Source organism: Zea mays, chromosome 8 (assembly GCF_902167145.1).
Source record: "Zea mays cultivar B73 chromosome 8, Zm-B73-REFERENCE-NAM-5.0, whole genome shotgun sequence".
Taxonomy (NCBI): domain Eukaryota; kingdom Viridiplantae; phylum Streptophyta; class Magnoliopsida; order Poales; family Poaceae; genus Zea; species Zea mays.
This window is the reverse complement of record NC_050103.1, coordinates 140,028,277-140,049,986: the sequence shown is the minus strand read 5'-3', so window position 1 is coordinate 140,049,986 and position 21,710 is coordinate 140,028,277. Positions and strand designations below refer to the sequence as shown.

The 21,710-nt window shown below is 53.8% G+C and overlaps 3 protein-coding genes across 3 annotated transcripts; 1 reads left to right on the top strand and 2 right to left on the bottom strand.

The window, feature by feature from the left end:
- The first annotated feature begins 595 nt into the window (after positions 1–595).
- On the top strand, positions 596–16,872 carry LOC103635992 (uncharacterized). The gene is made up of 9 exons (XM_035961987.1): positions 596–821; positions 937–1,022; positions 1,243–1,356; positions 1,441–1,521; positions 1,911–2,035; positions 15,794–15,974; positions 16,063–16,188; positions 16,300–16,677; positions 16,768–16,872. Exons 1-9 carry the CDS (start codon positions 596–598, stop codon positions 16,870–16,872), a joined length of 1,422 nt encoding a protein of 473 aa, XP_035817880.1.
- Positions 16,873–17,514: 642 nt separating this feature from the next.
- LOC109941889 (protein FAR1-RELATED SEQUENCE 2-like) lies at positions 17,515–19,219 on the bottom strand. The gene is made up of 6 exons (XM_020543140.1): positions 19,094–19,219; positions 18,745–19,012; positions 18,298–18,638; positions 18,157–18,222; positions 17,940–18,074; positions 17,515–17,868 (listed from the first exon to the last, which is right to left on the bottom strand). The coding sequence occupies exons 1-6, from the start codon at positions 19,217–19,219 to the stop codon at positions 17,515–17,517; spliced, it is 1,290 nt and encodes a 429-aa protein (XP_020398729.1).
- Positions 19,220–20,008: 789 nt separating this feature from the next.
- On the bottom strand, positions 20,009–21,003 carry LOC118473217 (uncharacterized). Its single transcript, XM_035961986.1, has 2 exons — positions 20,716–21,003; positions 20,009–20,647 (listed from the first exon to the last, which is right to left on the bottom strand). Exons 1-2 carry the CDS (start codon positions 21,001–21,003, stop codon positions 20,132–20,134), a joined length of 804 nt encoding a protein of 267 aa, XP_035817879.1. The 3' UTR covers positions 20,009–20,131.
- Positions 21,004–21,710: the final 707 nt, after the last annotated feature.

Sequence of the window (21,710 nt, the reverse complement as noted above, 5' to 3'; positions counted from 1 at the left end):
AGCGGCACCCCAGAACAAACGTGGAACACCACGAATCAAATACTTTGATAGGAATATTATTCAAGCCCTGACAAGAGCTGACAAGGGCAAGATACGCAAAGGAGAAGAAGCATTTGGACATTGCTCGGTATTTTTTTTATGTGTCAATCATTTATTTACATGCATATGATAACGTTCACATACCTTTATGCCCGTTTGTAAGCATATTTGTGATGTTGTTTTGCATTTTACATTAAACATATGAATCTCATTTATCAATTTAATATGTTTGTATAAGTTTTACTCCATCTTTCACGCCTTTTTTTAGTTCCGAAGCTCCTCAGAGACCTGCTACACAGCTGTACCACCCGTTCATGCACAATTCAAGGCATGATTCTATTTATATATTTGTTTGTCATAGAATTTCAACATAATATTCAGTGATATGCTATATATTTACTTAATAATTTTCAATTTACAACAGCATAAGACCAGGACCAACACTTTTGATGTTCCTCGTCCTGACCCATCTGGACAGCACTCAATTCACATCGAACTCCCGCTCATTAGGGATTTGATATCAAGCAAGCTGAATCAGCTTCCATCCCGCCACCGCATGGGTTTCATAGAGAAGCTGTCACATTTTGATGCGGAGGTTGGTAAGGCGTGTTCAGTTATTAAACAGACTCTTCAGCAGATTGTTGAGAAACAATTCAATCTATCTGATGTTTTTGGCGAGTTAATTGATGAGGTCCTCCATGCCGAGGCAGGTGACAACGAAGATGCTTATGATGTGCAGAAAACCACATCAAAATCAGATGATATTCTTCCCCAGACAGCTGGTTAGTCAGTTTAATGTATTTACGTCAATATAAAAAAGTTATGCAATCATTTATCGATATCGTTTTGATGCCATTATTTTAAACAATGTTTTCTTTGTTTACATGACATGTACAGAAGGATGTACGTGTCCGGCCCCCCCAACTGTACCCGATATGTCTACTCCAGTTTCTCAGCTGGATACGCAGTTTACAGACACACAGGTACATGAATTACTGTTAAGGCAACAACATATTCGTGTACTATTAGAAAGTTGCCCCGATGAAGCTGATATTGATCCACTGGTTCATACAAATATAACGAAACAAAACAAAACACCTACAACCTCAGTGGTAATGTTTTTATTATTAATTGTATTTTTTCATTCTAGGCTTGTATTAATCGTTTTATGTAAATAGCATATAACCATTACAATTCTTTCAGGGTAAACATGGTGACGGTGGCAAGAACATGCCGACCAATACAAACGTCACTCCTAAAGCAACACCACACATGGATCCTGACGCGCCGATATTTGATGCGACTCCGCAAATCAAGGTATGTCTAAACCCCCTCGTGGTTTTTCTATATTCTCATTAGCAGTTTACTAAATTTGTAATCCATTTATACCATCATTGTTAGTCTACTGGCGGCGTACAACAAGTGGCAGAAACAGACTTGCCTGACAGTGGTCCATGCTTTGATCAGACTCCATCTGAACATGTCAGCTCAGTAATTTACATTTTCTTTGTAGTGTTCAACTGTTCACAGATTTTGTACAGCCATGCTTCACAGTCTAAATAGGTTATGCATCTTACAAATCAGTGTTATGCCCATTTACACATACATATATGCTAAGTAGATGTGCATGCAGTTTTTACATAACTGTTAGCTGCCTATGATAAATTACACATACATTTATGCAGTTTGCAAGAATATTTCTTTCTCTTGATCTGTATCAGTAATGTCAGCTCATTAATTTTATGCCAGTTTATGACACTTCATTCCACATACGTATATTCCACTTTATGTCAACTCAGTAATTTTCATTTTCTTTATAGTTGTCAAAATTGTTCACAGAGTTTTATGTATATTTTCATATATATTTTTAGGTTTATGTTGAAACCGATCCAGCTACAAACACTCCACAGGTTGGCCAGGCTTCTCTTGATTCGGAGATGCAAACTGTGTTAGCTCTACGCGAATATTTGTGTGGTCTGCAATCTGACACCGGCAGGTACAAAGTTCATACTAAATCTAAATCTGTTTATATGTGTCGGGGACCATAATTAGGGGTACCCTCAAGACGCCTAATTCTCAGCTGGTAACCCCCATCAGCATAAAGCTGCAAAGGCCTGATGGGTACGATTAAGTCAGGGATTAGTCCACACGAGTGACTCGATCACGCTTCACCCGAGCCTAGCCTCGGCCAAGGGCAGCCGACCTCGAGAGACTTCCGTCTCGCCCGAGGCCCCCCTTTTTACGGCGGACACATCACCGGCTCGCCCGAGGCCTTGGCTTCGCTCAGAAGCAACCCTGACTAAATCGCCACACCAACTGACCAAGTTGCAGGAGCATTTAACGCAAAGGTGGCCTGACACCTTTATCCTGACACGCGCCCCCCCGGCAGAGCCGAAGTGACCGTCGTCACTCCACCGCTCCACTGACCAGTCTGACAGAAGGACAGCGCCGCCTGCGCCACTCCGACTGCGGTGCCACTCGACAGAGTGAGTCTGACAGGCAGTCAGGCCTTGCCAAAGGCACCACGGCGAACTCCGCTCCGCCCGACCCCAGGGCTCGGACTCGGGCTAAGACCCGGAAGACGGCGAACTCCGCTCCGCCCGACCCCAGGGCTCGGACTCGGGCTAAGACCCGGAAGACGGCGAACTCCGCTCCGCCCGACCCCAGGGCTCGGACTCGGGCTAAGACCCGGAAGACGGCGAACTCCGCTCCGCCCGACCCCAGGGCTCGGACTCGGGCTAAGACCCGGAAGACGGCGAACTCCGCTCCGCCCGACCCAGGGCTCGGACTCGGGCTAAGACCCGGAAGACGGCGAACTCCGCTCCGCCCGACCCCAGGGCTCGGACTCGGGCTAAGACCCGGAAGACGACGAAACTCCGCCTCGCCCGACCCCAGGGCTCGGACTCCGCCCTGGCCTCGGCCGAACGACCTCCGCCTCGCCCGACCCTATGGCTCGGACTCGGCCTCGACAACAGAAGATAGACTCAACCTCGGCTTCGGAGGAGCCCCCACGTCACCCTGCCTAGGGCACAGGCCCGCCACGTCAACAGGAAGCGCCATCATCGTTCTACCCCGAATCGACTCGGGTCACGGAGAACAAGACCGGCGTCCCATCCGGCCAGCTCCGCCGGATGGGCAATGATGGCGCTCCACGAGCTCTGTGACGACGGCGGCCCCTAGCTCTCTTACGGAAGCAGGGCGACGTCAGCAAGGACTCGACCGCTCCAACAGCTGTCCCTCCGCCAGGCTCCGTCGCACCTCCGACAGCCACGACATCACGCCAGCAAGGTGCCAAGACCTCTCCGGCTGCCACATTGGCATGTACCTAGGGCGCTAGCTCTCTCTCCGCTAGACACGTAGCACTCTGCTACACCCCCCATTGTACACCTGGATCCTCTCCTTACGACTATAAAAGGGAGGACCAGGGCCTTCTTAGAGAAGGTTGGCCGCGCGGGACCGAGGACGGGACAGGCGCTCTCTTAGGGTCGCTCGCTTCCCTCACCCGCGTGGACGCTTGTAACCCCCCTACTGCAAGCGCACCCGACCTGGGCGCGGGACGAACACGAAGGCCGCGGGACTTCCACCTCTCTCACGCTCGACTCCGGCCACCTCGCCTCTCCCCCCTTCGCGCTCGCCCACGCGCTCGACCCATCTGGGCTGGGGCACGCAGCACACTCACTCGTCGGCTTAGGGACCCCCCTGTCTCGAAACGCCGACAGTTGGCGCGCCAGGTAGGGGCACGCTGCGTGCTGACGAACAGCTCCCCGTCAAGCTCCAGATGGGCAGTCTCCAGCAACCTCTCCGGCCCGGGGCGGTGCTTCGTTTCGGGACTCTTGAGTTCATGTCCTTCGACGGCAGCTACGACATGATACTTCTTCCACCGCCGCGCGACAACGACAATGGCGGCCGACAACCCGCCCGCCGGCGGCGGAATCGACAACATCTTCCCCGCGAGGTGGAAGAGCAACATTCGAGCTCGCTCCGTTCTCTCCCCCGCCAACGGAGGAGGAGGCGGGGCCATCAAGGCCAAGCGGGGAGGCCGCGCTTCGTTGGCCGTCGAGCGAATCGACGCCCCCGACGCCCCGACGGAAGGTACGCCGGACGTCGACCTCGCGTTCAAGACGAAGGCAAGCGCCGTCCCCCCGCGACACGCTGACCCCGAGCAAGAAGACGACGCCGGCGCGCTCGCGGAAAGCCTGCAGGACGTCGCCCTCGTACCTGAGATGACGGTGCAACCAGTCCCCGATGTGACTACGTCGCTCCTCGTCGATCAAAAGGTACCGACTAACTCCCATCTTGCGTCATTTCGACTCGGCCTCAACCCGCCAAACGACCTCGCTTTGGCGGGCGCTCTCATTGAGGCGAGTGCAACCCCACTGGGGTTTCGTATGCGGTCGCCTTGGGACCGGCTGACGGACGTCTCGACCTACGGGCCCTCTGGGTCCGAGGAAGATGATGATCCCAGCATCTGTTGGGATTTCTCCGGACTTGGCAACCCTAGTGCCGTGCGGGACTTCATGACCGCATGTGACTACTGCCTCTCCGACTGTTCCGACGGAAGCCGCAGCCTTGGCGACGAGAGCTGCGGCCCAAGCTGCGAATGTTTCCACATCGAGCTAGGGGATCCCTCCGAAGGCAACCATCTCGGCATGCCGGAGGACGGTGATCTTCCTAGGCCGGTGCCTCGCGCTGACATCCCACGGGAGCTAGCTATGGTCCCCGCTCCGGCGGGGGGTTACGACCCACAACTCGAGCAAGTCCGCGAGGCGCAGGCCAGGCTCAACGAGGGAACAGGAGCGCTTGAGCCGATCCGTCAGGACGTCGGGCAGGTATGGGCGGGCCAACCCCTGGCCGGAGAAATACGTCACCTGCCCCAAGGTCTCCAGCACCGCGTCGCCAACGATGTCAGGGTCAGGCCGCCGCCCGCATCCAGCGGGGTTGGTCAGAACCTGGCAGCCGCAGCGATGCTCCTCCGCGCGATGCCGGAGCCATCAACCACCGAGGGTCGGCGAATCCAGGGAGAGCTCAAGAATCTCCTGGAAGGCGCTGCGGCCCGACGGGCCGAGAGCACTGCCTCCCGAAGGCAGGGATATCCCTCGGAACCTCATGCCGCGACTTCCCGATTCATGCGGGAAGCCTCGGTCTACACCGGGCGCACGCGCAACACCGCGCCTGCGGCCCCGGGCCACCTCGGCAACGAGCACCATCGACGCGACCGTCGGGCTCACCTCGACGAAAGGGTGCGCCGAGGCTACCACCCCAGGCGTGGGGGGCGCTACGACAGCGGGGAGGATCAGAGTCCCTCGCCCGAACCACCCGGTCTGCAGGCCTTCAGTCGGGCCATCCGACGGGCGCCATTCCCGACCCGGTTCCGACCCCCGACTACTATCACGAAGTACTCGGGGGAAACGAGACCGGAACTGTGGCTCGCGGACTACCGCCTCGCCTGCCAACTGGGTGGGACGGACGACGACAACCTCATCATCCGTAACCTCCCCCTGTTCCTCTCCGACACTGCTCGCGCCTGGTTGGAGCACCTGCCTCCGGGGCAGATCTCCAACTGGGACGACTTGGTCCAAGCCTTCGCTGGCAATTTCCAGGGCACATATGTGTGCCCCGGGAATTCCTGGGACCTTCGAAGCTGCCGACAACAGCCGGGAGAGTCTCTCCGGGACTACATCCGGCGATTCTCGAAGCAGCGCACCGAGCTGCCCAACATCACCGACTCGGATGTCATCGGCGCGTTCCTCGCCGGCACCACTTGCCGCGACCTGGTGAGCAAGCTGGGTCGCAAGACCCCCACCAGGGCGAGCGAGCTGATGGACATCGCCACCAAGTTCGCCTCTGGCCAGGAGGCGGTCGAGGCTATCTTCCGAAAGGACAGGCAGCCCCAGGGCCGCCCATCGGAAGAGGCTCCCGAGGCGTCTGCTCTGCGCGGCGCCAAGAAGAAAGGCAAGAAGAAGTCGCAATCGAAACGCGACACCGCTGACGCGGACCTTGTCGCTGCCGCCGAGTACAAGAACCCTCGGAAGCCCCCCGGAGGTGCAAACCTTTTCAACAAGATGCTCAAGGAGCCGTGCCCCTACCATCAGGGGTCCGTCAAGCACACCCTCGAGGAGTGCGTTATGCTTCGGCGTCACTTCCACAGGGCCGGGCCACCCGCCGAGGGTGGCAGGGCCCGCGACGACGACAAGAACGAAGATCACCAAGCAGGAGAGTTCCCCGAGGTCCGCGACTGCTTCATGATCTATGGAGGGCATGCGGTGAATGCCTCGGCTCGGCATCGCAAGCAAGAGCGCCGGGAGGTCTGCTCGGTGAAGGTGGCGGCGCCAGTCTACCTAGACTGGTCCGACAAGCCCATCACCTTCGACCAGGCCGACCACCCCGACCATGTGCCGAGCCCAGGGAAATACCCGCTCGTCGTCGACCCCGTTGTCGGCAATGTCAGGCTCAGCAAAGTCCTGATGGATGGGGGCAGCTGCCTCAACATCATCTACGCCGAGACCCTCAAGCTCCTGCGCATCGATCTGTCCTCCGTCCGAGCAGGCGCTGCGCCCTTCCACGGGATCATCCCTGGGAAGCGCGTCCAGCCCCTCGGGCGACTCGACCTCCCCGTCTGCTTCGGGACGCCCTCCAACTTCCGAAGGGAGACCCTGACGTTCGAGGTGGTCGGGTTCCGAGGAACCTACCACGCCGTACTAGGGAGGCCATGCTACGCGAAGTTCATGGTCGTCCCCAACTACACCTACCTGAAGCTCAAGATGCCGGGCCCCAACGGGGTCATCACCGTCGGCACCACGTACAAACACGCGTTCGAATGCGACGTGGAGTGCGTGGAGTACGCCGAGGCCCTCGCCGAGTCCGAGGCCCTCATCGCCGACCTGGAGAACCTCTCCAAGGAGGTGCCAGACGTGAAGCGCCATGCCGGCAACTTCGAGCCAGCGGAGACGGTTAAGGCCGTCCCTCTTGACCCCAGTGGCGACACCACCAAGCAGATCCGGATCGGTTCCGGGCTCGACCCCAAATAGGAAGCAGTGCTCGTCGACTTTCTCCGCGCAAACGCCGACGTCTTTGCGTGGAGTCCCTCGGACATGCCCGGCATACCGAGGGATGTCGCCGAGCACTCGCTGGATATTCGGGCCGGAGCCCGACCCATCAGGCAGCCTCTGCGCCGATTCGACGAGGAGAAGCGCAGAGTGATTGGCGAAGAGATCCACAAGCTAATGGCAGCAGGGTTCATCAAAGAGGTATTCCATCCCGAATGGCTTGCCAACCCTGTGCTTGTGAGGAAGAAAGGGGGGAAATGGCGGATGTGTGTAGACTACACTGGTCTCAACAAAGCATGTCCGAAGGTTCCCTACCCTCTGCCTCGCATCGATCAAATCGTGGATTCCACCGTTGGGTGCGAAACCCTGTCCTTCCTCGATGCCTACTCAGGGTATCACCAGATCCGGATGAAAGAGTCCGACCAGCTCGCGACTTCTTTCATCACGCCGTTCGGCATGTACTGCTATGTCACCATGTCGTTCGGTTTGAGGAATGCAGGCGCGACGTACCAGCGGTGCATGAACCATGTGTTCGGCGAACACATCGGTCGCACGGTCGAGGCCTACGTCGATGACATCGTAGTCAAGACAAGGAAGGTTTCCGACCTCCTCTCCGACCTTGAAGTGACATTCCGATGTCTCAAGGCGAAGGGAGTCAAGCTCAATCCTGAGAAGTGTGTCTTCGGGGTGCCCCGAGGCATGCTCCTAGGGTTCATCGTCTCCGAGCGAGGCATTGAAGCCAACCCGGAGAAGATCGCGGCCATCACCAGCATGGGACCCATCAAGGACTTAAAAGGTGTATAGAGGGTCATGGGATGCCTCGCGGCCCTGAGCCGCTTCATCTCACGCCTCGGCGAAAGAGGTCTGCCTCTGTACCGCCTCTTAAGGAAGGCCGAGTGTTTCGCTTGGACCCCTGAGGCCGAGGAAGCCCTCGGGAACCTGAAGGCGCTCCTTACAAAGGCGCCTGTCTTGGTGCCCCCGGCAGATGGAGAAGCCCTCTTGGTCTACGTCGCCGCGACCACTCAGGTGGTTAGCGCCGCGATTGTGGTCGAGAGGCAAGAGGAAGGGCATGCATTGCCCGTTCAGAGGCCGGTCTACTTCGTCAGCGAAGTACTGTCCGAGACCAAGATCCGCTACCCACAAGTTCAAAAGCTGTTGTATGCTGTGATCCTGACAAGGCGGAAGTTACGACACTACTTCGAGTCTCATCCGGTAACTGTGGTGTCATCCTTCCCCCTGGGGGAGATCATCCAGTGCCGAGAGGCCTCGGGCAGGATCGCAAAGTGGGCGTGGAAATCATGGGCGAAACGATCTCGTTCGCCCCTCGAAAGGTTATCAAGTCTCAGGTGTTGGCGGACTTCGTGGCCGAATGGGTCGACACCCAGTTGCCGACGGCTCCGATCCAACCGGAGCTCTGGACCATGTTTTTCGACGGGTCGCTGATGAAGACAGGAGCCGGCGCGGGCCTGCTCTTCATCTCGCCCCTTGGAAAGCACCTGCGCTACGTGCTGCGCCTCCATTTCCCGGCGTCCAACAATGTGGCCGAGTACGAAGCTCTGGTCAACGGGTTGCGGATCGCCATCGAGCTAGGGGTCAGACGCCTCGACGCCCGCGGTGATTCGCAGCTCGTCATCGACCAAGTCATGAAGAACTCCCACTGCCGCGACCCGAAGATGGAGGCCTACTGCGACGAGGTTCGGCGCCTGGAAGACAAGTTCTTCGGGCTCGAGCTCAACCACATCGCTCGGCGCTACAACGAAACCGCAGACGAGCTGGCTAAAATAGCCTCGGGGCGAACGACGGTCCCCCCGGACGTTTTCTCCCGGGATCTGCATCAACCCTCTGTCAAGATCGACGACGCGCCCGAGCCCGAGGTACCCTCGGCTCAGCCCGAGGCACCCTCGGCACAGCCCGAGGTACCCTCGGCCCCCGAGGGCGAGGCACTGGACGTCGAGGAAGAGCAGAGCGGGGCCACGCCAGATCGGGATTGGCAGGCCCCGTACCTGCAATATCTCCGTCGAGGAGAGCTACCCCCCGACCAAGTCGAGGCTCGGCGGGTAGCGCGACGCGCCAAGTCATTCGTCTTGCTGGGCGATGAAGAGGAGCTCTACCATCACAGCCCCTCGGGCATCCTCCAGCGATGCATCTCCATCGCCGAAGGTCGGGAACTGCTGCAAGAAATACACTCGGGGGCTTGTGGCCACCACGCAGCGCCCCGAGCCCTTGTCGGGAATGCTTTCCGGCAAGGCTTCTACTGGCCAACGGCGGTGGACGACGCCACTAGAATTGTCCGCACCTGCGAAGGGTGCCAATTCTATGCAAAAGCAGACCCACATGCCCGCTCAGGCTCTGCAGACAATACCCATCACCTGGCCCTTCGCTGTATGGGGTCTGGACCTCGTCGGTCCCTTGCAGAAGGCGCCCGGGGGCTACACGCACCTGCTGGTCGCCATCGACAAATTCTCCAAGTGGATCGAGGTCCGACCTCTGAACAGCATCAGGTCCGAGCAGGCGGTGGCGTTCTTCACCAACATCATCCATCGCTTCGGGGTCCCGAACTCCATCATCACCGACAACGGCACTCAGTTCACCGGCAAAAAATTCTTGGATTTTTGCGAGGATCACCATATCCGGGTGGACTGGGCCGCCGTGGCTCATCTCATGTCGAATGGGCAAGTAGAGCGTGCCAACGGCATGATTCTACAAGGGCTCAAGCCTCGGATCTACAACGACCTCAACAAGTTCGGCAAGCGGTGGATGAAGGAACTCCCCTCGGTGGTCTGGAGCCTAAGGACGACGCCGAGTCGTGCCACGGGTTTCACGCCGTTTTTCCTAGTCTACGGTGCTGAAGCTATCTTGCCCACTGACCTGGAATACGGCTCCCCGAGGACGAGGGCCTACACCGATCAAAGCAACCAAGCTAGCCGAGAAGAATCGCTGGACCAGCTGGAGGAGGCTCGGGACAGGGCCTTACTACACTCGGCGCGGTACCAGCAGTCCCTGCGACGCTGCCACGCCCGAGGGGTCCGGTCCCGAGACCTCCAGGTGGGCGATCTGGTGCTTCGGCTGCGGCAAGACGCCAGAGGGAGGCACAAGTTCACGCCCCCCTGGGAAGGGCCATTCGTCATCGCCAAAGTTCTAAAGCCCGGAACATACAAGCTGGCCAACATTCAAGGCGAGATCTACGGCAACGCTTGGAACATCAAACAGCTACGTCGCTTCTACCCTTAAGATGTTTCCAAGTTGTTCATATACCTCGCACCTACACAAAGTTTAGTCGTCAAGGAAGGGTCGGCCTAGCCTCGGCAAAGCCCGACCCTCCCTCGGGGGCTAAAAGGGGGGAGACCCCCTCTGCATCGAATTTTTCCTCGAAAAAGGATCTCTTTTTAGCAGGATTACTTTCGTGCTTCTTGACTACTTCGGAAAGCGGATCCTGGAAACGACGGAGTACACGTAAGCAGCCAAGGCTGACCGAGCCGAGGGACTCCTACGCCTTCGGGATACGGATACCTCACTCATCACCTTCTGCGATAAGTAACTCGCGCTCGAATAAAGCGACTCCGTGGACCGAACAAGTCTTCACGTTCGGAAGCTCTCCTGCCGAAGCAGTCCTTCAAGCTTTCTCGACTAAGTCGGGGACAGGGCCTCATGAATGGGCGGAAGTACGCGTAAGCGGCAAGGCCGACCGAGCCGAGGGATTCCCACGCCTCTGGGATACGGATACCTCACTCGTCCCTTCCGCGAGAAGCAACTCTCGCTCACACAAACATCCCTGTTACCGACAGAGTCCAGATGCTCGAAACAAGGGGAAAAAAGACGCAGCTTCGCAAGCACGGCGAGGGTGTGTTTTCTGGCCTCGGCGACCGCAGAAGGCACACGCTACAAGACGATCTGATCCTGCAGGCTCGGGTCTTCACGCTGAAGGGAGCCGTAGCACCCTCGGCATCGACGACGTCTTCAGCAGAATCCGACCCAGCCTCGGACGGCGACGCGGTCCAGGGATTCCTCCGGGAATCCGGCCCGAGCAGGCGGCTCGGCCGGTTACCCCTGGGGACTCGGCCAACCGGCTTCCAAGGGCGCCAGCCCGACCCGAGGCCTCGGCTGATCGACTTTGGCGTCGGCTCCGCTGACGGACAACACGGCTAGGCTCCGGCCAACCAGGTTCCCATTCTCGAGCCAACTCCGCCTCTGTTCATACTGATATCGCTACCCCTGGCCTCGGCTCATCGAAGGGCGGCCGAGGGGTCTCTTTAACTAAGCTAGAGGAGCCCCGGACAACAAGGCCGATCGGGCCGAGGGATTCCTATGCCTCCGGGATACGGATACCTCACTCGTCACCTTGACACGGGGCGACTCATGCTTGGTAAAGCGGTTCAGATAATCAACAGGCGAGACTTAGCGCTCGAAAATGAGGAAAAAACACGGCTCCGTGCCGAAATTACGTACATGTTCAGGCCTCGACAGCCACAATGAACAAACACACCGGCATTCGAGATGCCATTACAAACGGAACTCCGGTTCCCCCTCCGCAGGTACGAACAACCCCACTCCGAGGGGGAAGGCCTGCGGAGCAACGGAAGGCCGACGAATGGCGCGCCGTCACCTGCCCCAGCAGCGGCGACGACGACGACTTCTGCTCCGGGGGGTCGAACAGCGGCAGCACTGACCTCAGGGCGGATGCTGCTGCCAGGAGGCCCCCGCCCACGACAAAACTCGTGAGGCAAGGACGGGCAGAAGGCCGTAGAGTTGGAGGTCAGTCCGTGGCCGGCCCCGGCTATCGCGCCGGCGGAAGAACCTCTTCCAGCTGCCGTGGCGGACGCCGGCGCCGCGAGCGGCTCCGAAGCCACTCGCGTCTGAAGACCGGGCACGCTGCAGCTGCCAGCGCCACGGACAACAACCGCTCCTCCCCCCCCATCACTGAGTGAAGGAGCGGGCCGCCGCCCACGCGGGGTCGGCCTCAACTCGGCGCACTCCCCTCCCCAGCCCTGGTGATGAAAATCCTTGAGGCTGAGGGAGGGGCAGAGGCCGCAGCCCGACTCGCTTTCCCCCACCATCAAGCCGGAGGTCGCCATCCTGGGTGACCACCGGTGGAGGGGTGCAGCCGGGCTGCATGATGAAAATCCTTGAAGCCGAACGATGACTGAGAGGTACCAACTCTCATGGAGTTGCGTTCCTCCAACGAGGAGGCGGAAAGGCGGCGGATACCCCCCATCCGGGGGCTTGGAAGATGGAAAGACACGACACATAAGGGAGGAAGAAGACACGGTTGCCTTCTGAAAGGAGTCTCCCTCCTTTTAAAGGCAACTCTCCCTACATGCGCCCCCAGACGCCACAGGCTGAGTCTTCTCCAACACGCTCCAAGGCCCTCCCCTGCGACTCGGGGGCTGGGTCCCGCATGTCATGCGAACCAGCTCAGGGCAGAAGAAGCCAAACCGCCGCGCGTGGTGCGTACGACCGTCCAGCGGTTATAAGCGACCCCCCACTTTTGCCCAGACCAACGGGTGGAAGGGGCGGGCAGCCATGCAGGCGGCATGCAACCGCGCCAGGTGGACGCGCTTCTCCGACTTCTGACACGCCAGCTTGGAAGCCCAGGCCCACGCGTCAAGCAACCGGCGCGCCAGTTGCTGCATGCAAGCAACCGCACCGCCACTTGTGCCACCGTCGCGCCTCTTCGGTTGCGGAGCCTATGCCGCGACTCGAGGCGACCCAGCAGCGCCAGCCTGGCGCGTTGGTCAAAGCGACCGAAAGTGGGCCGGCAGTAATGGCGGTGGCAGGCGGGCGGGCGCAGCAGTCACGTCGTCAGCCAGGCTCACGTCTCATCCTGGGACAGCAAGAAGAGCCTCCTCCCACGGTGTGAAGACGGCGCAACCGTGACCCGTTCCTCGAACGGATCGCGCACGCGCAACAGCCGCCCCGCCAACCACTCGCCCCGTCGCATTAACTCCGCGGCGGGACAGGCGGCGCCTCTGACGGGAGGAGCGCGCAACGCTTCACCTTCGCCGTAATAACCGCGTCAGAAAAGGTACGCCACGTCGTTCGATTTCGTATCCTTTTTCCTCTTTCTCTATCTCTTGCAACAGGGACCAGGAAAGGGGGATACCCCGAAAAGGATCCTTCTCCGCGAAGGAACCGGGCTCCGAGCCCCCCCTAATGATCAGGGGTTCGAAGACTGGCCCTCCGAGGGGTTCAACAGTCGCCTCAGATCGCGTGGGCCCGACACCCACTACTGGTCAGGGGTTCGAAGGCCAGCCCCCCGAAGGGTTCCATGGCCGCCTCAGGCTACTCGGGCTCCGCGCCCATTACTGATCAGGGGTTCGAAGGCTGGCCCCCGAAGGGTTCACAGTCGCCTCAGACACCGAGCGAGGGATGACCAGGGGTACGTTCGATACATAACCGAGGCTCGGGCTGCGCTCCCGAGGTACCCTAGGACATTTCCGAGACCAGCGGGAACGATCTTGTAACGGAATCCCATCGGAGGGAGGCATCGAGCCCTCGGACCCCGTCGCCAGGGGACCGGGTCCGGCAAATCACCCGCAGGTACTTTTGGGCGTGCCTCTGGGCCCCTAGCCGACCCCCAACGAACGGGGCACGGACGTCCACTCGGATTACCCGCTTGCAGCTCACCGGAGACACCATGTTCGGTGCCCATCGAGGGTAACATGGCGCACTCCCCCCCTCCTCCTTGCGGAAAGGCGACGTAGGGGCGTATGTAAAAAGTCGAGTATGTCCCTGATCGCCCTCTCGCCCTGTGCAGAGGCTCGGGGGCTGCTCTCGCAAAAACCGGCTCCGGCCAAACCGTTGACAGCGTCAACATACCAGCCCGAGAGCTTGGGCCCCGACCGTGCACCCGGGCTACGGCCAGTTCGCATGAGGGAACGACCAGACCAGCCGAAGCATTACGCAAGGTATTAAGACCTCGAAGGAGTGTAACCACTCCTCCGAGGCCTCGGGGGCTACACCCGGCGGGTGCGCTCGCGCGCACCCACCGGAACAAAATGCAACCGAGAAAGGCTGGTCCCCTTGCAAAAAAGTGCGACGAAAGCCTCCAAGCGAGTGCTAACACTCCCTTCGAGGCTCGGGGGCTACTGTCGGGGACCATAATTAGGGGTACCCTCAAGACGCCTAATTCTCAGCTGGTAACCCCCATCAGCATAAAGCTGCAAAGGCCTAATGGGTACAATTAAGTCAGGGATCAGTCCACACGAGTGACTCGATCACGCTTCACCCGAGCCTAGCCTCGACCAAGGGCAGCCGACCTCGGGAGACTTCCGTCTCGCCCGAGGCCCCCCTTTTTACGGCGGACACATCACCGGCTCGCCCGAGGCCTTGGCTTCGCTCAGAAGCAACCCTGACTAAATCGCCACACCAACTGACCAAGTTGCAGGAGCATTTAACGCAAAGGTGGCCTGACACCTTTATCCTGACACGCGCCCCCCCGGCAGAGCCGAAGTGACCGCCGTCACTCCACCGCTCCACTGACCAGTCTGACAGAAGGACAGCGCCGCCTGCGCCACTCCGACTGCGGTGCCACTCGACAGAGTGAGTCTGACAGGCAGTCAGGCCTTACCAAAGGCGCCACGGCGAACTCCGCTCCGCCCGACCCCAGGGCTCGGACTCGGGCTAAGACCCGGAAGACGGCGAACTCCGCTCCGCCCGACCCCAGGGCTCGGACTCGGGCTAAGACCCGGAAGACGGCGAACTCCGCTCCGCCCGACCCAGGGCTCGGACTCGGGCTAAGACCCGGAAGACGGCGAACTCTGCTCCGCCCGACCCCAGGGCTCGGACTCGGGCTAAGACCCGGAAGACGACGAAACTACGCCTCGCCCGACCCCAGGGCTCGGACTCCGCCCTGGCCTCGGCCGAACGACCTCCGCCTCGCCCGACCCTATGGCTCGGACTCGGCCTCGGCAACAGAAGACAGACTCAACCTCGGCTTCGGAGGAGCCCCCACGTCACCCTGCCTAGGGCACAGGCCCGCCACGTCAACAGGAAGCGCCATCATCGTTCTACCCCGAATCGACTTGGGTCACGGAGAACAAGACCGACGTCCCATCCGGCCAGCTCCGCCGGATGGGCAATGATGGCGCTCCACGAGCTCTGTGACGACGGCGGCCCCCAGCTCTCTTACGGAAGCAGGGCGACGTCAGCAAGGACTCGACCGCTCCAACAGCTGTCCCTCCGCCAGGCTCCGTCGCACCTCCGACAGCCACGACATCACGCCAGCAAGGTGCCAAGACCTCTCCGGCTGCCACATTGGCATGTACCTAGGGCGCTAGCTCTCTCTCCGCTAGACACGTAGCACTCTGCTACACCCCCATTGTACACCTGGATCCTCTCCTTACGACTATAAAAGGGAGGACCAGGGCCTTCTTAGAGAAGGTTGGCCGCGCGGGACCGAGGACGGGACAGGCGCTCTCTTGGGGCCGCTCGCTTCCCTCACCCGCGTGGACGCTTGTAACCCCCCTACTGCAAGCGCACCCGACCTGGGCGCGGGACGAACACGAAGGCCGCGGGACTTCCACCTCTCTCACGCTCGACTCCGGCCACCTCGCCTCTCCCCCCTTCGCGCTCGCCCACGCGCTCGACCCATCTGGGCTGGGGCACGCAGCACACTCACTCGTCGGCTTAGGGACCCCCCTGTCTCGAAACGCCGACAATATGCTTGTAGATTTACGCGACCTCTCTAATTGATATAAAAAATTCACCAGGACCATAATAGATTATGGTGAATATTCAGCGACATGTTCTGACATATATGAATCTTTTGCCGATGGGAAGTGTCTCGACAATGTATTCATGCAGTGTTTCATCCAATGTGTTATTGATGATGCAAAAAATCAGCAGACTTCCATGAGTTCGAACAGTTTGGTTCTTGATGTTAATGTTGGGGTAAACTATTGTAACTTACATACACCATTTTCATATACAAATTAGATGAACCCAAGTACACTCACTCCATTTATATCGTTTATTGCAGTCAATACTCAACTTTGAGGAACAGGAACGACACAGTCGCAACCCTCAACCTTTTGATGAATCTGTACTCCACACACTTCTAGACAATTCATTGCCTGAGACAGATGAATTGGACCAATGCAAAGCGGTAACAATCGTATTTCATAATCCAAACATAATTCCTTTTAAATGGAACATATCACATTGTTATGCTTTTGTAAGTCACCCTGTTAATTTTATGCTTTTTTTACACGGTCAGATCATGGTCCCCATGGTAAGCAGGGGGCATTGGACATTGTATGTTGTCAACAAGGTCAAGAAGTGCATTCATATTTTAGATTCCAACCCATATGGACCAACACTTGGTGGAACTACATGGAAGGACTATCATTTTGCACATTTGGGCTCAGGTGGCAGAAAGTTACCATGGGCTAAGGTTATTATGAGCAGATTAAACAAAGCAATACAACATGTACGGCCCAGTACATGCTTTCCCAAGTTTGGTAACTTCACAATTGACTTGTGCCCAAATTGTCCTAACATGGCAGCTGGATCAAATGACTGTGGGTTTTATGTCATGGGTTACATTCTATTTTATCAATGCGACGAAGGATCTTTGCGGTCAGACATAGAAGCAGTACGTACAAATTTACCATTTAATTCTATAGTTGGCCCATGGCAACATATGGAACAGAGGTATAACTAACTCAGTGTTTTTGTATTGCAGGGCAACACCAGTGAGATACGTTCTCTTGCGCTGCATTACATCACATTCCACCCGAAGAACAAAGCATTATCGCTGCTCCAAGACATCCAAAGATTCAAGGTCTAAAGGATGTAGTTTAGTTTGGTCATGTAATATATTTTGTATACAATGGTTCCCTAAACTTCAGATCAGTCATGTGTGTATATTATGGGCAAAGTCCGTAGATGTTTCTTAGTTATGTCAATGACAACTTTGGGATCAACTTTTTTCTAAACTGGAATGTTGTTCCAAACTGTGTTTGAAAGTAATGTGTGTTTCTTGCATTTGATTCTGCCAGGTTCCTGTACAATATTGTTATGTCAATAACCTCGAAGTATGCATGTTTCTTGACCGAAGTTTACGATATAATTATTGACAGTCTTATGCATGTTTGTCCATACACTTATGATACAATAGTCATCAATATATGCCAATACATTATTATATACATTATCAGAGTTATATACTGCAAACAGGGTCATTTTTTGTACAGTCATGGTTCACAGGCTAACCATCTTATGCATTACACAACGCAGAGTTATGCAGTTTTTCACATACATGTATGCTAAGTATATGTGCAGTCAGTTTGCTGCATAACTGTTAAAGCTTATGACAAATTACACAGACATTTATGCCAGTTTGCAAGTATATTTATGATACTTTCTGGAAGTTGTCAAATGAACACAGGAATCACATTTACACAAGGAAATATTTGTATCTTATGGTCTTCTACTCTCTACCAGATGAATCATCATCTCCGACATCCACCGTTCGTTTTTTCGACGTTGATGTCTCATTCCATTGCAGGGCTACAGCTATGAGTTTGTTCCTTGAACCAGGAGGCCGTCCTCGCTTACGTCCAGATAGGTTAGCCAATCGAACCCTATTATCCTCGACAGTTAAACACGTACGGCTGTTGTGACCATCAGCTATGCCACATTTCTGGCATTTCCTGCTCATCTTCTTAGCTCCTTTCGCACCCAATTTTAAAACTTGTTGCTCACTACTTTTGATTGTTCTTCCCTTAGGCTTGGCCTTATCTGATCTTGTTAAGTTTACACCTTCCATATGAAATTCCAGTTTCTACAAAACAAAGATATCAAGTCAGATTTTACATTCTCGTATGTCATCATATATTGTAGCAATGTTTTCACCTTTCTAGCTTCCACATCCATAGAACTACTCTCAACCAGCTGAATGTCAGTGTTATGTTCCAATGTTAATATCTGCATATTACATTGATCATCCTTAGTATTGCATTCATTTGTATTAGAGCCCATTAAAATTTCCTGTGAAATAAAACAAAGTCCAGTGAAGACACAAATCTTATAGAGCAGTATATGTAATACATTATAAAGATTTGTTCCATACCTCGTTCCCATCATCTAATTTGCGTAAGTTGTCTATAGCCATTTCTTCTGTTTCATACGCTTCGACCTATATCATCATTACAATCAAGGATCATAATCGACAAGTAATTATGCAAAATTCATAACATCACGAGGTGCGTACCTGGATGTCATCGCAAACACTTGTGCCACAACTCTCACCAGTACCTATATCAGGCTCCACACGCATCAATAACCCTAATAATTCGTCCATCATCTCTAGGGCTTTATCATTCCCAGCTTTAGACAGACTCGCATGGTGTACTACTTTCATTGCTTTTTTAAGCAACATCTTCTGTCTATATGATCTAGTTTCTCCATCTTTTCCTTTCAAATTCCTATCGTCTCTTGAAAAAGCCACATCTTGATGCGCGGAGTATGTGTATCGTTGCAAAATATACTCACTTGGGATCCTTTCAATTTGTAGATGCATGAAAGCGCGTACAAGATGAACACAAAATAGACCTATAATTGATTAAACATACATTATGTCATATATTAATCGTAAACAGCTATGTATTTGTAATAATTTATAATTTTATATAGCATAAAATCGTTTAGTATAACATACCTGTATGCTCCCAATGCTTGCACTCACATGAATACTTTCCGGCATCCACATCAGCCCTTATCTTGAATTGGTGTTGACCCCAAACAATTTTATTTGATCTTGTAGTATGTTTCACCACCCAATCATGTTCCTCACCCTCTGTATCACGGTCTATTCGGTATGCAGTTGCATATTTTACTGTCTCCTGAAACCTTGTCATCACAGCTCTAGTGTCTGCCCTTGCAACTCTTATTTCAAACATATACAATGTAGTTGTATCCTTTTGACCCTGCAAATTACACAATATAGTATTAATACTGTTTTGTTTTTAATAGCATAAAACATATGTTTATTAATTTTTTTCACTTACCATGCATCCTAGTGCCTCTTTGGCCTCTTTCATCTTCCTACTATGTAGGAGCTTCATCATTTGCTTTGCAAATTCATGAAGCGGTGTGTTTGCATCCACGTGGGCACTCTTCACCAACTTGTTCATGCTCTCGCTTCGTTGTGTAGAGACCATAAGACCACAATAATCTCCTTTGAAAAATGCAGGTACCCAATCTTTGCGTATTTCATATAATCTGGCAAGGGTGTTGTTCTCGTGTAGTTGGAAATCATCAAGCATCATTTGCCAGGCAGCCTCGAACTCCATTTCATTCAATGGATGATGTATTATAGATTGGAACCTTGTTTTGAAATCCATGTCCTCAAATCTTGCATATAATTCATTCAAGTGGGGCATATACCTGTTTTGCACATGCCACAAACACAATCGATGTATTGTGTTTGGGAATACTCTGCCAAGTGCAATTGGCATGGCAGGGTCTTGATCTGAAATATATAAATTTACATAACATCATGCAAGACAATATGATATCATATAGTACGTGACATAATAATTACGAGCCATTTTATTACAACATACCTGTCAGCATCACTCGTGGTCCGTCACATCCCATGCATGTTTTGAACGTATTGAAGACCCACTCGAATGTATCAACTGTCTCGTCTCCTAGTAAAGCAAACCCAAATATTGTGCATTGTAGGTGGTGGTTCGAGCCAACAAACATGCCTAATGGCTTATCATACATATTAGTCTTATGTGTAGTATCAAATGTAACTGCATCACCAAAATCAATGTATTCGACTTGCTGGCTAGCATGGGACCAAAATATGCTTAAAATTTTTCCTTCTTTGTCCAGTTGAAAGTCTGAAAAAAATTGTGGATTATCTTTCTTGCATAATGAAAAAAAAGATAACAACTTTGACACATCATTTGCATTTCTCTCCCTTTGCCATGCTTTTTTCCTGTCAAAAAATGTAATGATTATGCACTATATCTAACTCAACACATTACGATTGTTTATGTAATATAAAATACAATTATTGTCAATGCATAATACACTTACAGGTTACTCATGTCCTGCACGGTTATTGGAACGTTTTCTGGGCCACCATGCATTTCTGTAACAAAATCCATAATGCAATGTGGTGGAATCCTGCTTTCTTGCATCGCACTAAGGAACTCCATATATTCACGATCATGTGTTTTGTTGCATTGCAATTGCCCTTTTTCTGTATCTTTCTTCAAAAATTCATGATTATGCTCATAGTTTACCAGATCAATCCGAACAGAAATAACTTTCTCTTTAGCATCATCGTAGATTTTTTTAAGTTTCATCCCAGCCTTGCACTGTGTTCGTTTCGAACATGTGTTACGTATCCTTGGATTTCCAGCTACCCTTTCAGCATTCTTTCCTTCCATTGAACAGTTCAACCATTTACAATTCTTCCGCTCCCTATATTTCTTCAACGGAAATCCTACCTCGTATGCATATTGACTATAAAAATTATACGCCTCGTCCACGTTACTAAATGTCATACCGACTTTAGGTATCAATCTTATATCAATATTGTCCGGCTGCGCACAGAAATTTAACATTTACGATTCAATAGCGACTAAATTTAACGTAATATGGGAGAACTTACGTGGCTTTGAAGAATATGAGGTGTGTCCTGTTCATGTGGCCCAATATGTCTCATGGGGATGTGCTTCTCTGCGCCGACCACGTCTGCTGTTTTTGTGTGCTCTTCGATATGTCCAGGTGCCCTCAATGCTGCCGGAGGAGTAACAGAGACACCCTCTGTGTATGGGGCGATTGCAGACAAAACAGGATGCATGTCCATTGAAACAGACGTACCTGCTGGCTTATGCACAGATGTTACAGGCAGGATGTCATCGCCAGCGCCGGTGGTGGACATATTCTCGCCGCCCATCGCCGGCCGGACCTCTCACTTGCGCCGCCGCTAACCGCCGCCAATAATTCAGATGGACGAGCGAACGTGGACGCGGCTGTAAAGTTGTATTAGTTTCCTGCCGTAACTGCGCCTTTATTTACGCGCACGAAAATCACGTCTTGCCTTATCCCAAATCCTGTCATAAACGTTTGCATGGTTTACGCTATCATGTATCACAACGTTATGCAGTCGTAAACGTCTAGCACATGCAGATATTCGTGCGCGCGATTCCTGGCATGCAAAGATTCCATTTATGCATGAGTTATGCTCATTTGTATATATATATATATATATGCGCGCGCGTGTTTGTGTGTATAAATATATGTAAAATTTAATTTTTTTTGAAAATTTGAAAAAAGACGGGAAAACCGCCATTGGTGGCCTAATAAAGAAACCAGTGAATTTCCACTGACGATTTTATTAAGCAAACCGCCAGTGGAATTCTATTTCCACTTGCGGTTGGTTAAGAGAACCGTCAATGGAAGTGTTATTTCCACTGGCGTCAAATGAAAATAACATTTACACTGGCAGTTCCAAAATAACAGTTAGTGGAAACGGTGATTTCTACTAACCTCTAGTACTATGCGCGTAGGTATACTCCAATTTCTTTTCTGCCCGAGAGTTGATGTAGCACCGAGCGGCTCAGGACAACGAGTTCGACGGAAAAGAAACACGATAATAGGCAC

Coding starts and splice junctions, on each gene's coding strand:
- LOC103635992 (XM_035961987.1), top strand. CDS start 596: ATGGGTTTCATAGAGAAGCTGTCACATTTTGATGCGGAGGTTGGTAAG. Junction 15,975..16,062: donor TTCTTGATGTTAATGTTGGG/GTAAACTATTGT, acceptor CGTTTATTGCAG/TCAATACTCAACTTTGAGGA. Junction 16,678..16,767: donor TGCGGTCAGACATAGAAGCA/GTACGTACAAAT, acceptor TTTGTATTGCAG/GGCAACACCAGTGAGATACG.
- LOC109941889 (XM_020543140.1), bottom strand. CDS start 19,219: ATGAACAAGTTGGTGAAGAGTGCCCACGTGGATGCAAACACACCGCTT. Junction 19,013..19,093: donor AAGAGGCACTAGGATGCATG/GTAAGTGAAAAA, acceptor TGTAATTTGCAG/GGTCAAAAGGATACAACTAC. Junction 18,223..18,297: donor GTGTTTGCGATGACATCCAG/GTACGCACCTCG, acceptor ATGATGATATAG/GTCGAAGCGTATGAAACAGA.
- LOC118473217 (XM_035961986.1), bottom strand. CDS start 21,003: ATGGGCGGCGAGAATATGTCCACCACCGGCGCTGGCGATGACATCCTG. Junction 20,648..20,715: donor CTCATATTCTTCAAAGCCAC/GTAAGTTCTCCC, acceptor TTCTGTGCGCAG/CCGGACAATATTGATATAAG.